This window comes from Salvelinus namaycush, chromosome 1 (assembly GCF_016432855.1).
Source record: "Salvelinus namaycush isolate Seneca chromosome 1, SaNama_1.0, whole genome shotgun sequence".
NCBI lineage: Eukaryota > Metazoa > Chordata > Actinopteri > Salmoniformes > Salmonidae > Salvelinus > Salvelinus namaycush.
This window is the reverse complement of record NC_052307.1, coordinates 65,712,984-65,727,583: the sequence shown is the minus strand read 5'-3', so window position 1 is coordinate 65,727,583 and position 14,600 is coordinate 65,712,984. Positions and strand designations below refer to the sequence as shown.

General features: G+C 41.5%; 1 protein-coding gene across 1 annotated transcript; it reads right to left on the bottom strand.

Annotated features, from left to right (window-relative positions):
* Nucleotides 1-241: 241 nt before the first annotated feature.
* Nucleotides 242-5,496, bottom strand: LOC120056272 (ammonium transporter Rh type C). Its single transcript, XM_039004522.1, has 11 exons — nt 5,271-5,496; nt 4,283-4,475; nt 2,937-3,087; nt 2,597-2,744; nt 2,244-2,410; nt 1,869-2,006; nt 1,470-1,606; nt 1,039-1,163; nt 847-920; nt 510-595; nt 242-281 (listed from the first exon to the last, which is right to left on the bottom strand). The coding sequence occupies exons 1-11, from the start codon at nt 5,494-5,496 to the stop codon at nt 242-244; spliced, it is 1,485 nt and encodes a 494-aa protein (XP_038860450.1).
* Between the last annotated feature and the right edge of the window lie 9,104 nt (nt 5,497-14,600).

Below are 14,600 nucleotides of genomic sequence, written 5' to 3'. Positions count from 1 at the left end.
AAGTGTATGTGATCTAATGGTGTGGGTGGTGGGTGGTGGGGGGAGGGGTGAAGGCACGTACAGTATCTAATGGCTTCAAATGTAGGTAATGACCTTAACATAAGATGCAAGAAAGCATGTTTTAATGTGCCTTGTATAGGTGTCTTCATTTAAGGGGAGTGCAGTTGTCTGTTGGATTTCCGTGGTAATTCCATGGTCCAGCAGGACATGTTTGGGTGGTGGTGTCCTCACAACTCTGTATTTAGCTTTCACAGTGTTCCACAGAGAAGTTGGACTCAGATCTGTTAGGAGCAAAACATCCCAGAAAGTGAAACACACATTTTTTCCTACACTGCTCTATCCTGTGGAATGATTAGTCATTACAATCAACAGAGAACATAATGGTTTGAGAAAAGATTGGATTATCTATAAACAAGTACTGTATTCAAAACTAATCCTTGATTATAACTTCAACAAATCACAAACTAGTTTTGTGATATGGTCAAACAGAGCATGCTGAATGGACTTACAGCTCTTGCTGCTTGTGGATCATGTGGTTGTTGTACTCCAGAATGGGAGGGATGCTCTCCTGATGCTCCTCCTCTTCATCAGGGAGCTGTTAAGAAATCATAGGTGATTTAGGTTTTATTGTCATATTTGTGTGAAATGTCTTCAGTGTGGTCAATGTAATGCAATAGTTTTATTGACTACTATAGTTGATCTTTTTTTTCGCCATTTAGTCATAAAAATTCAGATGTAGATCTCAAAGGTGGTCTGTAGCGCTTCACGTGAGACTAAATCAAAGACAATGGCACCACCTAGTGGTTGTATTGTGAACAGCAGGTGATGAGTGGCTGGTTCCCTTACCTCCCAGTACACCTCATCATCGAAACAGTTCTCATCAGCAGGATCACCCCAAATGGGTAACTTCAGGATGGAACCTGTGAACAGAGGAGATAGCGTTTAACTTCAGTCCCTTTCCTTCAAGTACATCCCCCCCTATACCACCCATGTCACCTCTAGGTCACCCTTTATATGCCCATGGCCGGCCAAACTCACCGACTATAGCTCCGCCTACAACCCCAAAAACAATGGACACACACATGCCAGCGGCCTGGTATCCACCCTGAGTTAACACGGTTCTGTCCTTAAAGTCTCCAGTGAAGTCAAACGTGTTGATCAACCTGGACGGAAAAGAACAATGTACAGAATCAGATTGTGTCCCATATTTAGTCTTCTAATGACTCTGTATATTTCCAACTAACTGTCAGATTACAGGCTAAACTGGGACTGTGACATAATTTGTTTGGTGTAAAATGACATTAATCGTTTAAGATATGTCCTGTGACATACAGTAACTGTGTGATATGATTGGTTGATGAGAGGTTGTGGGGGAATATGTGTTCTGATTGTCTGGTAACAAGGATACATGTTCAGGTTCATGTGGTTTGGCTGTGTAGCCTTAGGCCCTCTCGGGTCTCCGGACTCACCCCTGCTTTCCGTAGACTGACTCGCTGGCAGCTGCAGCAGTGATGGCTCCAACTATCCCGCCAATCACCCCAGGCATGGCATGCAGGTTGTGTACTCCACACGTGTCCTGAATCTTCAGTGTCTTCTCCAAGAAGGGCTGGGAGGAGACGGGGAAAGGTTTAACAACACACCCGCAACACACCCAAATAGTGTATTACCGTTTATGGCAAAGGAATCTGCCCAATAAAGATTAGGCAGCCATTTAGAGTGCTATACCTTTTTTTTGTGGCTCAACATCATTCATAAGAAGTAAATAAGAGTTGTAAGAGTTGTCATGACTTTCTTTGGACAGAACCTACTAAGCCTACAAAACAAGACATTGTAGCTTCAAGCTGTGAGAGGCCAGGGGTGAGACTCACAGAAATGAAGATGTAGCCCATGGTAGAGATTATGCCGCAGAGGAAGCCCACGATCAGAGCGCCGTAGGGAGAGATCATAAACTCAGCCGCTGTCCCCAAGGCAACACCCCCCGCCAGGGTGGAATTCTGGATATGCACCTGTTAAGCAAGAGAGAGCACCAGTCATGACACTCGAAAACTTGTCAGTCAACAAGATGAGTGCAGAGGAAGATTATGTAGACTGAGAGGTTGTCAGTTAGTGTCACAAATACACAGTTACAGAGAATGTCACACATGTGTACGTCCAAGCACACACACACACACACACACACACACACACACACACACACACACACACACACACACACACACACACACACACACACGGTTCCTTGCCATGTCGAGCTTGCCAGTCTTCTGGGAGAGGCTGGAGATGGCCACTGTGGTGAGGACAGTGGAGGCTAGGCACAGGTAGGTGTTGATGACTGCCCTGTGCTGACCGTCTCCATGGTCAGTAATGGCCGAGTTGAAACTGGGCCAAAACATCCACAGGAACAGTGTGCCTGAGGAGAGAGAAGGGACAACACAGTTAAGACACACCGATCATCACACATACTTCAGAACAGGAACAGTGCCATGGCAGAAAGCTTCTACAAACTAAAGATAGGTCACCATCACCAGAGGGAGTGAAATCCACACAGAGCAAATCAGAACCATTCATATGTTTATGCAATGGACAACTAACTCACCGATCATGGCGAAGGTATCGGAGTGGTACACAGAGCCCTGCATACGCTTGCTCTGGTGTAAATTAGGTCGGTAAAGGACCCGGGAGATGGCCAGACCATAATAACCTCCAAAGGTGTGAATAACCATGGAGCCACCGGCATCCCTAGCCTGTGGGTACAGAAACAGTCATTTGTTACCAGGTGTACCAAACCATGTGATTATGTGGCTGCAGGCCATTGAGGTTAGATAAATAAGTTACTATATCAGGGTTATAGGGGGAATTAAATGAATCCAACCATGGCTAATACAGTGTGTTTAATTTAATAGTTGTACGCCCAGAGAGTGCTTGATGGGACTCACATGAAGTAAGTTCAGAATGATGTACTCTTCCACAGCGAACAGAGTGACACCAAACAGGGTCATAACCAACAGCTGGACCGGGCTGACTTTGCCCAGCACTGCCCCGTAGGCTATGAGACAGCCCGCCACACAGAAGTCAGCATTGATCAGACTGCAGATAGAAGGCACAGGTGGGTGGGGTGGAGACAGATTATTACTGGAGAGTCATGTGAGAGAGTCAGTCATGTATACAGTAGTAAAACCTGAATGACTAGATCAGTAAGTAATCCTCCTTCAGGTAATCCTCCTTCAGGTCTTTCTCTCATCTATGAGAGGAATGATAGTCTGCCCTTCAAGATGAATACCACAGGAGATAAGTCTCAAGGATAATGATATTTGTGATGAAGTCAACCTAAATGATTACAACCTCCCCGCCTCTTGTTATTGAGATTCTCAGAACAAGAACCCATCCATCAGTTGAACCCAGGGATGGGCAACTTTGATGGGGTGAACCCCCTCGTGACAGTGAAGAGAAAACATTTACATTTCAAAGTTCATTTCCTGCAAAACAGCACATTTTGGCATGGGACGTAGAGAAAATGTTGCTGTTCTAAAGCAAGTTTGCTGCAATTCTACACATTTTGTCATGGGGTGGAGGCAAATATTTGCATCAATGGGCCCCACACTGATCGGTAATACGATCATGCTTAGATAGCTGGCCACTAGACTAACTCACCAATCTAAAAACAAATGTAGCTGACATGGGCTAATTGAGTGACTGCTGATGCACAACCACATTTTGAAATTGCACTTAGTTTATTCTATTATTCTAACACTCAATAGTAAGTTGAGACCCCGACTGAGTCCCCCCCCCCAGTTTAAATAATAATAATATGATGCCCTCGGGCCGCCAGTTGCCCATACCTGGTTTAACCCATCACTGCTTAACCCATGGTGACAGCTTGCTTAACCCTAAGAGAGTCTATGGTACAGTCTATTGCTCCAATAGGGGCAGGGTAGGGGAGGCAGGGTAGCATAGTGGTTAGAGCGTTGGACTAGTAACCGAAACGTTGCAAGATCAAATCCCCGAGCTGACAAGGTACAAATCTGTCATTCTGCTCCTGAACAAGGCAGTTAACCCACTGTTCCTAGGCCATCATTGAAAATAATAATTTGTTCTTAACTGACTTGCCTAGTTAAATAAAGGTAAAATAAAAAATAACCATTCTGCCATTGTTTCAGTATGAGTAGCAACTCACTGATTAAGCCTCCTCCCCTCTCCTATGTGTGTGCATACCTCATCAGTTCTCACTCTAATTACTGAACAAATTGCAGCCTCATAGATGCACATCAGTGAGGTTGCATACCTTTCAACACCGATGAAGATCTTTCCTGTCTGGGGATCTAGAGAGTGGAACCAGCCTTGCATGAGCAGAGCCCACTGCAGGCCGAAGGAGGCAATGAGGAAGTTGAAGCCGACTGCGCCGAAGCTGTACCTCTTCAAGAAAGTCATGAGGAACCCGAAACCCACAAAGATCATCACATGGACATCCTGGAAGCCTGGAGAGAGGAGGGTTAGAAGGAGAATGAGAGAGAAAGAGAGAGGTGGAGAGTGAGATAATTATTCAAAGTGTGAAATAAATCCTATTAGTTAATGCAACATAATATTGCATCCAATGCAAGAGGCTCTCAGTAGTTGCATAGTTTTTGATAAAAATCAGTCTTGATGTTCTGTACCATTTGGTCAAAGTTTTAAAGCAGTTAACTCAACATGTTCAACTGGATATGTCATCATCAGATTAGAACGTTTATGATACACACCCTATCAGTTTTCACGCCAGAGCTACAGCTGGGATATAATCTCTGATAAATCCAAACACATCATATTACAAGAGGAAACAGATGCCACATAACATCACAAGTGAACTTAACTTGTCACTCATTCAGCCTGGCTATCAGCAAAGATGCACCATCAGAAGCTGGTATAAACCAAGCTATAATCAGACAAATTGGAAATAACCACTGACCTACATTTGGTAAAGAGAATATGTAGTTTTAACCCAAGTTAGAGAAGTTAGAGAGGCAAATTTGGACTGCCACTGCATTTGTCCACTAATGAATAGATGCTTTCAAAATAACTGAGACTGAGATCGTTGTCCAGGGGATTTCACAGGGGAAATTGTCAAACATCCTAGAGATCAAAGGTTGTCATCTGATCAAACAGCAAGCATGCTTTTTATTAATAACCTGATTCTTTATCATTTCAATGAAGATGAAACCATGAATCATACATTTACTGTATATTGTCAACCTAAACGATGCACCAGGCAGTCCAGTGATTATGAATGTACTTACTGGGGTATCTGAAGTAGAAGTCATTCTCTATGTCACTGGTGATGTTCTCATGGGCCTTGGTCTCTACCCAGTGTGTGTCCGACTCCTCGTCGTAGCGGATGAAGACTCCGAAGAGGATGATCATGGCGATCTGCCAAACGAAGCAGACTACCGGCAGTGTAAGACGGATGTTGGTGTTCTTTTGCCGAGAGAAGTAGTCTTTGCATCCCTGGATGCAATTCCCCATGGTAGTGGCTGAGTAAGTACTGAGACAGTGATGCTCTTTGACGTGCCCTGAGTGTGGCTGTGACCCTGAAACTACAGGCTGTATCAGCACAGGTATATATGGACCAAAGAGAGGTGTGTCCTCAGTGTGAGCCAGCTGTTGCCCTACCCAGCGCCAAACCCTCCCTCCCCCTTCCTGCCCTCTGGCACCTTGATAGATGACATCTGGCACAAAGCAGCAGAGAGTCCCGTGCATTTGATTGTTTGTCCCAAACAACATGTTGCACAAGAGGGGTTAGAGGAAAACCTGAAAAAAATACATTTGGTTGACATTTTTTGTTGTTAGAGGAGATCTCCTTTGTTGTTACTGGGCAACAAGCAACCTGGTCTCAGAGAAAGAAGTATAATACTATACATCCTCCAAGATGTATGATAAGTTAAGTCATCCAATTTGTATGCTATTGTACTGTACAACCGGGTAAGACATATACAGTACCAGTCAAAAGTTTGGACACACCTACTCATTCCAGGGTTTTTCTTTATTTGTACTATTTTCTGCATTGTAGTATAATAGTGAAGACATCAAAACTATGAAATAACACATATGGAGTTGTCTAGTAACCAAAAAAGTGTTAAACAAATCAAAATATATTTTATATTTGAGATTCTTCAAAGTAGCCACCATTTGCCTTGATGACAGCTTGCATACTCAACTGGAATGAATTTCAATTAACAGGTGTGCTTTGTTAATAAATCCTCTACTTAATCACCCTCCCGGATCCGGGATCATCCTCATCAGAAAAGCTGACTAGCATAGCCTAGCCTAGCGCCACAGGGATATCATACAATATAATTTCATGAAATCACAAGTCCAATACAGCAAATGAAAGATAAACATCTTGTGAATCCAGCCAACATTTCCGATTTTTAAAATGTTTTACAGCGAAAACACAATATATATTTATGTTAGCTCACCACAATAGCCAAACACACAATGCCATTTTTTCACCGCAAACATAGCTTTCACAAAACCCACAAATAGAGATAAAATTAATCACTAACCTTTGAACAACTTCATCAGATGACAGTCTTATAACATCATGTTATACAATACATTTATGTTTTGTTTGAAAATGTGCATATTTATAGCTACAAATCCTGGTTTTACATTGGTGCCATGATCATAAATGGCACCAAAACAGCCAGAATAATTACAGAGAGCAACGTGAAATACATAAATACTCATCATAAAACATTTATGAAAAATACATGTTGTACAGCAAATGAAAGATAAACATCTTGTGAATCCAGCCAACATTTCCGATTTTTTAAGTGTTTTACAGCGAAAACACAACATATATTTATGTTAACTCACCACAATAGCCAAACACACAACGCCATTTTTTCACCGCAAACATAGCTTTCACAAAACCCACAAATAGAGATAAAATTAATCACTAACCTTTGAACAACTTCATCAGATGACAGTCTTATGACATCATGTTATACAATACATTTATGTTTTGTTCGAAAATGTGCATATTTATAGCTACAAATCTGGGTTTTACAACGCAGCCATCGTCACAAATAACACCAAATTGTCCGGAGAAATTTTACACAACGACGTAATCTAACCAAAAAACTCATCATAAACTTTGCTGAAAAATACATGTTGTACAGCAAATGAAAGATACACTTGTTCTTAATGCAACCGCTGTGTTAGATTTAAAAAAAATAACTTTAGTACAAAGCACAGCATGCAGTAATCTGAGACAGCGCTCAGCCATTCTCCGCCATGTTGGAGTCAACATATTCCACAAAAATACGAAATAACATCATAAATATTCTCTTACCTTTGATGATATTTCATCAGAATGCAGTGCAAGGAGTCCTAGTTCCACAATAAATCGTTGTTTTGTTTTAGAATGTCAATTTCTTCTGTCGAATTAGCAACTTTGGCTAGCATAATGGTGCTCACGTGTCCATGAACGCTTGGCGCATGGAACGAAAAATTCCAAAAGTCATAATAAAAGTCGAATAAACTGGTCAAACTCAGTTGAAAATCCATCTTTATGATGTTTTTCTCATATGTATCCAATAACGTCCCAGACGGAGCATTTCGTCGTGTCTACCTAACGCATTGCAGAAAATGATATGGTGCTCCCAGGTGCGCAGCAAAATACTGCCAATATGGCGGACCTGTCACTCCAAAAGCTCTCATTCGGTCCCACATCAGGCTAGACACCTCATTCAACATTCTACTGCCTGTTGACATCTAGTGGAAGGCGTATGAAGTGCATACAGATCCATAAATACAAGGCAATTGAATAGGCAAGGCCTTACACAGAGACCCATTTTCAGAATTTTCACTTCCTGTTTGGAAGTTTGCTGCCAAATGAGTTCTGTTTTACTCACAGATATAATTCAAACAGTTTTAGAAACTTCAGAGTGTTTTCTATCCAATAGTAATAATAATATGCATATCGTATGATCTAGAACAGAGTACGAGGCCGTTTAATTTGGGCACGATTTTTCCCCAAAGTGAAAACAGCGCCCCCTATTAAGAAGAAGTTTTAAAATGTAATTTGTGGAATTTTTTCCTTCTTAATGTTTTTGAACAAATCAGTTGTGTTGTGACAAGGTAGGGGTAGTACACAGAAGATAGCTCTATTTGGTAAAAGACCAAGTCCATATTATGGTGTTAGGTTCTAAATGAACCGAGTAAAACACACAGACGATTAGTAAAGCTTAAACCAAGTTTTTTCACCCATTGAGTCATACAGCTGCATAAGACAAAAACATATTTCCACCAGTGGTAGTATATAGTATATATACCCCAATTTGGGAGGAGTCTCCTCCTTCCCTCTAAATATTACATCTTTATTACTAGGCAGGACGTTAAGTGATTAAGTGATGTGGGCAATAAACTGTTCCTTCTCCCTTAATGTGACCTTATCTGACCTCAACCCCCTTCCTCACTAATCCACGGCTCTCCACCATTATCAGTGACCGCAATTATGTGATTGCCTCTCCTCTACTCAGCACCTCCCAAAGCCCCCTGGCTCCTCCTGACCCAACCATATACATTCCTCCTACAGATACCCATTAACTTCTGGTGTATAAACCAGACTAAGGCACTCCTCATGTCTCTAGTATAAGTGATTATTAACAATATGTAAAGTTTAGAAATCCGAACCCATCAATAGCAAGAACAGCTCAAATAGGCAAAGAGAAACGACAGTCCTTCATTACTTTAAGACATGAAGGTCAGTCAATCCGGAAAATTTCAAGAACTATGAAAATTGTGCAGTCGCAAAAACCATCAAGCGCTATGATGAAACTGTCTCTCATGAGGGCCGCCACAGGAAAGGAAGACCCTGAGTTACCTCTGCTGCAGAGGATAAGTTAATTAGAGTTACCAGCCTCAGAAATTGCAGCCCAAATAAATGCTTCACAGAGTTCAAGTAACAGACACATCTCAACATCAACTGTTCCGAGGAGACTGTGTGAATCAGGCCTTCATGATCAAATTTCTGTAAAAAAAATAAAAGCACTACTATAGGACACCAATAAGAAGAAGAGACTTGCTTGGGCCAAGAAACACGAGCAAAGGACATTCAACCGGTGGAAATCTGCCGGTGGAAATCTGACATTCAACCGGTGGAAATCTGCCGGTGGAAATCTGTCCAATCTGTCCAAATTTGTTGGTTCCAATCTCCAACTCCGACTATTTACATGGGACAAGACGGGACAAGACAAACACACGTCCGACTGCTACGCCATCTTGGATTAAGTTGTATGATATTGTATGACCACTATTCCATTCATATTGTAACCTAAAGTAGTAGCAGAGATTTACTTACAGAAGTGATATAGCAGTACTCATTACAAACAACATTCTGCATTAGAGGTCAGAGAAACTACTAATACTGTAGGTCATGGTTGACATTTTTGGTAGTCAAAAGACAGATATATATAATATTTAAAGCTGCAATATGTAACTTTTTGGGCGACCAATCAAATTCACATAGAAATGTGAGTTATAGATCTGTAAATTGAAAGCAAGTCTAAGAAGCAGTAGATCTGTTCTATGTGCGCTATAGATGCTTCGCCTGCTCAAGTTTCGTTTTTGCATTTTTTACTTTCGGTTTGTACACCAGCTTCAAACAGCTGAAAATACAATATTTTTGATTATGAAAAATATATTTTACAGCAGTTTAGATGGTACGTGAGAGTCATTTAAGATATTCTTCCAAGAGGTAGGGTTTCAGAGGTTTTCGGAAGAGGGGCAAGGAACCCTGTCCTGACTGTAGGGGGAAGCTTGTTCCACCATTGGGGTGCCAGGACAGAGAAAAGCTTTGACTGGGCTGTGCGGGAGCTGCCTTCCCTTAGAGGTGGGCTAAGAGACCAGGGGTGGCTGAACGGAGTGCTTAGGGTTGGGACATAGGGTTTGAGCATAGCCTGAAGGTAAGGAGGGGCAGTTCCCCTTGCTGCTCCGTAGGCAAGCACCAGGGTCTTGGAGCGCGAAGCCATTGGAGTGTGAGGAGGAACAGGATGACATGGGAGAACTTAGGAAGGTTGAACACCAGACATAAACAACACATTTGGTATGTTATCCCGCAGCACTGTGTTGTATCCCCTTCTACCTGCAGTGTTTATTTAAGAAAGCAGCTGATGGATCAGCAACCTCAACTTTGGCTGCTTTGAGTTACCGTGAACTGTATTTGCATCTTGGGGGGATATTGCCCTATCCGCTGTCTGTTATGTATGAATTAACATGTATTTAAATATTTATGTTTGGACAAACAAATTATCCTTTTTGTTTAACATGTGAGGACCTATTTGACAATGTCTGTCTTCCTTAATCCATTTGAGCAGACATAATTCATGTAGCCTAATAATGTTGAGATGAGTACCAAGGCTATGCAAATTACAGTACCAAATCTTCTACGCATAGCTTGCAGCTTAGTTGGTGCATTATTGATAGAATTTAAGGTCAGTGCAATATAAAATATACTAATTTACAGCCTACATAGCGGCTTGGTTGTCCTGGTGATGGTGATGTTTGGGTTGATAGTGTACTACTTGGTGCCCTGACTCCTGTTGATGGTGATGTGTGGATTGATCTTAAATTAACACTGCAGGCAACAGGGGCATTTCTGGCATACAACACAGGCCTGCAGGATAACATACCAAATGTTTTGTTTATGTCTATATCAATTTAAATAGACACACATAGAGCAATATCTGTCCAGTCATCTGCCCAACGTGGTAATGAGGTGTATCTGAGGCTATAAGGGCATCCGGTAACTCCATGTGCCACACTGACTTCCCTGAACAGCAGGCCTGTATCAGTCTGGGTTATATGTACATAGCCAGAGCACTAAGAGGTAACTTATACTTATGTGTTACCCCACATAAGTAAAATGTGGGGTAACATAAGCTTACTACTAAATATGTATTCTGAACAAAGTATATTGAATTAAATGGCTTTTCAATTAAATGGAATCTGGAATCTTAAAGTTTTGTTCAGGGTAGGGAGAACATAGAGGAGTGTGAGAATTAGAAATTAAAGTAATCTAATCCTGAAACAAATGTTCAGTAAACAAAATTACTCTCACCTGGACCTTTATATGGATCAATGTTGTTTCGTTTACCTTGGACACTCCCTGATGTGGTTTTCAGTAGAGCCCAAACTTTAGCTGTGATTTTGAGTTATAATTTGCCTTGACTGAGCCCCTACCAAACTCTACTTTCATTGATCAGTCATTGAAAAAACATACAAAATAAATGTCAACATCTTCTAAAGATACCGGTTGCTAACCACATAGGCCAACTACTATAGTCATAATACTATATGATGAAATACAGTATTATTGAATATTCCTCTTCTGAAACAACCCTTAGTGAACTCAGTATACTGTATCAATAAGGACCTGTGCACCTGTACTAGAAGAGAACATCCTCCTACATGCATGTGTTTTCTAGGTATGCAGGCGACGCGTGCACATGGGGCCTGATAAGAACACGCGTGACGGACACACACACACAGCATGATGTCGGTTGCTGTCTTAGTTGGTGTCTTGCTGATGACTCTTATCTTAACTATGATCAAGGCCCTGGAGCGTTTCTTTTGCTATTCTAACATCTACTGTCGTTTTTGACAGTTGATAATCAGAGGGAATTAATGGACAAACTCGTGATATTGGTACTGTACAAGACCTTAGTGACATAAGCATAAAACACTGTTAGGTAAAACCTAAATTGATGTTGTACTGTATGTAATCAACATGAAATACAATGATAAGAATGCTGTAATGATTGTCAATTGTGCTGTAATAGCTATTTTGCATTTTAGATTAGGTTTGAGGTGTCTCAAGGTTATCTCTCTTGAGGTTATCTCCAGTGTTCAACTATGGTAGCCTGGTCCCATCTCTGTTCGTGCTCTTGCCAAAAAAATAAAAATACATGTAACCTATACTTAACTAGGCAAGTCAGTTAAGAACAAATTATTATTTACAATGATAGCCTACCAGGGAACAGTGGGTTAACTGCCTTGTTCAGGGACAGAACAACAGATTTTTACCTTGTCAGCTTAGGGATTCGATCCAGCAACCTTTGAATTACTGGCCCAACGCTCTAGCCACTGCCGCCCCTTAATGGCTGTCATTATCAAGCCAACCATGACATTGGCATGATAATAAGTGATAGCGTAACTCAACTGGCACTGAGGCTTCAACTACGGGATAAAACTTCAACAAAATATGTTGTATGAGTAGGCCTGATTTGTCTGTAAAAAAAAGAAGATATTGAACGAGGACAAAAGTGCCTTGCATATCTAATAGGTTGTCTAATAAGGAGTTCTCTGATGGTTCGGAATAATACAACAACCTTATTCAAAAAGAAATGTATGACTGGGTCTCACCTCATTGTGATGAGCCTGAACAGCCTTCGAATAACTAACCATTAGAGACAAAACTAATCAGTGAAAGAATGTGACCGAGGGATATGGAGGCACTCAGATCGTTATCTTCAAAGCTACATTCCTACAATGCTCTCTATCACATGGTGTGGTGTCCTCAACTGTCATTGTCACAGCGCTGATACATTCCACTAGTGATGTAGAATAAGATATCATGGAGAGCTGCCAATCAATTGGCAGGTGAGTCACAGAACAGCGTCCCACAGATACTTCAGGCAATTTCTGAGTTTTGCTTTCTTACCCCTCTCTGCCCAAAACAGTGAATGTGGTTTGCCTGCCAGTGCTGCAATACAATAACACTATTAACCATCTCTGACACCACTGAGGGTTGTAAAACCACTTGAGCTCTGAGGATAAGAGAAGATGTACAATGTAAAGCAACAGGGCCCTCTCTCCTTAAACTTAGCTGTGATTGCCTTGGTGCCAGTCTGTTTTTGCTCTCTTGCCAACTACTTATTGAATTATCATGTCTTTGACAAGGAGTTGGAATGATAGCACCGATCTGGGACCAGGCTATAGCTGTGAAGGAGAGAGACAGTGAATATGAATGACACAACATCGGAGATGTGAAGGGAAAGGGGAAACCTAGTCAGTTGTACAACTGAATGCATTCAACCGAAATGTGTCTTCCGTATTTAACCCAACCCCTCTGAATCAGAGAGGTGCGGGGGGCTGCCTTAATTGACGTCGACATCATCGGCATCCGGTAAGCAGATGTTGTTGGAGGTTAACTACCTTGCTCAAGGGTAGAACGGCAGATTTTTCCACCTTGCTGGCTTAAAGGAAAATAAACTATGCGTTTTGCATCATGATGATGTGGCAAAGGACACTTTGTCGAATATCTTGAAAACTTGAATGCTAATATGCAAAACATTTGGGGACTGTATCAACAGTAGACTAATGAAAAGTTTTTGAGTGGGTTTGTCCTTTCAGTCAGGGATTTACAACACAAGAAGATTTATAATCCACCCATTCTGCATAATAGCATTGCTATACCACAGTAATAGAAACCAAGCCAAAGAAAACAGGAACAACAGTAAAAGTTCCATTAAGGCCCAAGCCCAGTGATTGTTTACCTTTGTCTCAGATGGCTCCTCGTACGATCTCTACTGTGAAAACGAATCAAATGTGATTTATGTAATACATTTCCAGTTTGCTCCTTTGTTCGTGTACCTTGGTTGATGCTTATGGAGGTAGCAACTGTACATTTTTTCCTCAGACTGTTACAGAGACATACAGTATGCATTCATGAGATAGGTGATAGCGTAGAGGAATGAGAGACAGACAGCTCTCTCTGGGTGACACCGACCCACGCTCACTCATAGTAGAGAGCAGAGATCACTGATCTACAACAGAGATACACTTCATCATACCTCACTGACGTGAAACCCTTCACAATGGCTAATCATGTGATAACTCACTTTTAAGATGTCACAGACTGATGCAAAACCCCTGCCAGTGTCATAAGGTTTCCTGCATCGTGATGTGTGGACAAAAAAAAAAACAGGTAACGCTGAGTGATGGGGAGATAGGCTTCTGAGAAGTTTGGAGATTATTGGAGTTTTTGCACATAGAAGAAGCACGCTTTTATGAATTGGAATGTTTATGCAGCAGAATTTTGTGTTATTTTGTTGACCCCTACCCTGGTCATCCTGTGACATTCAGGCCCTGAAGTCATTGTGGTTCAAAGCTCAACCAGTAGGGTAGTAAGTAAAGTGGACAGGCTCGTAGAGCGGAGGAGCCAACCAAAACTAGCTATAAATCAGGCCCTGACTCAATTAAATGTTAAAGTACCTTTACAGCTAATGTTTAAAAATTGACTAATCCCAACACTTTGCTGTACTAGCTGCTTTTGAAATTGCTGTGCTAGCTTTGAAAATCTTTATTAGCAATGAAATGTAATCTGTACGAGATGTACTAGCTCTGTAACTGCAACTGTACAAACTGCACTAGCTTTGAAATTGTATCTGCTCAAAGAACATACAGTGGTGTAAAGCAGGGTATCCCAAACTCAGTCCTGGGACCCCCCCTGGGTGCACGTTTGAATTTTTTGCCCTAGCACTGCACAGCTGATTGAAATAATTGAAGCTTGATGATGAGTTGACTATTTGAATCAGCTTTGTAGTGCTTGGGCAAAACCCACA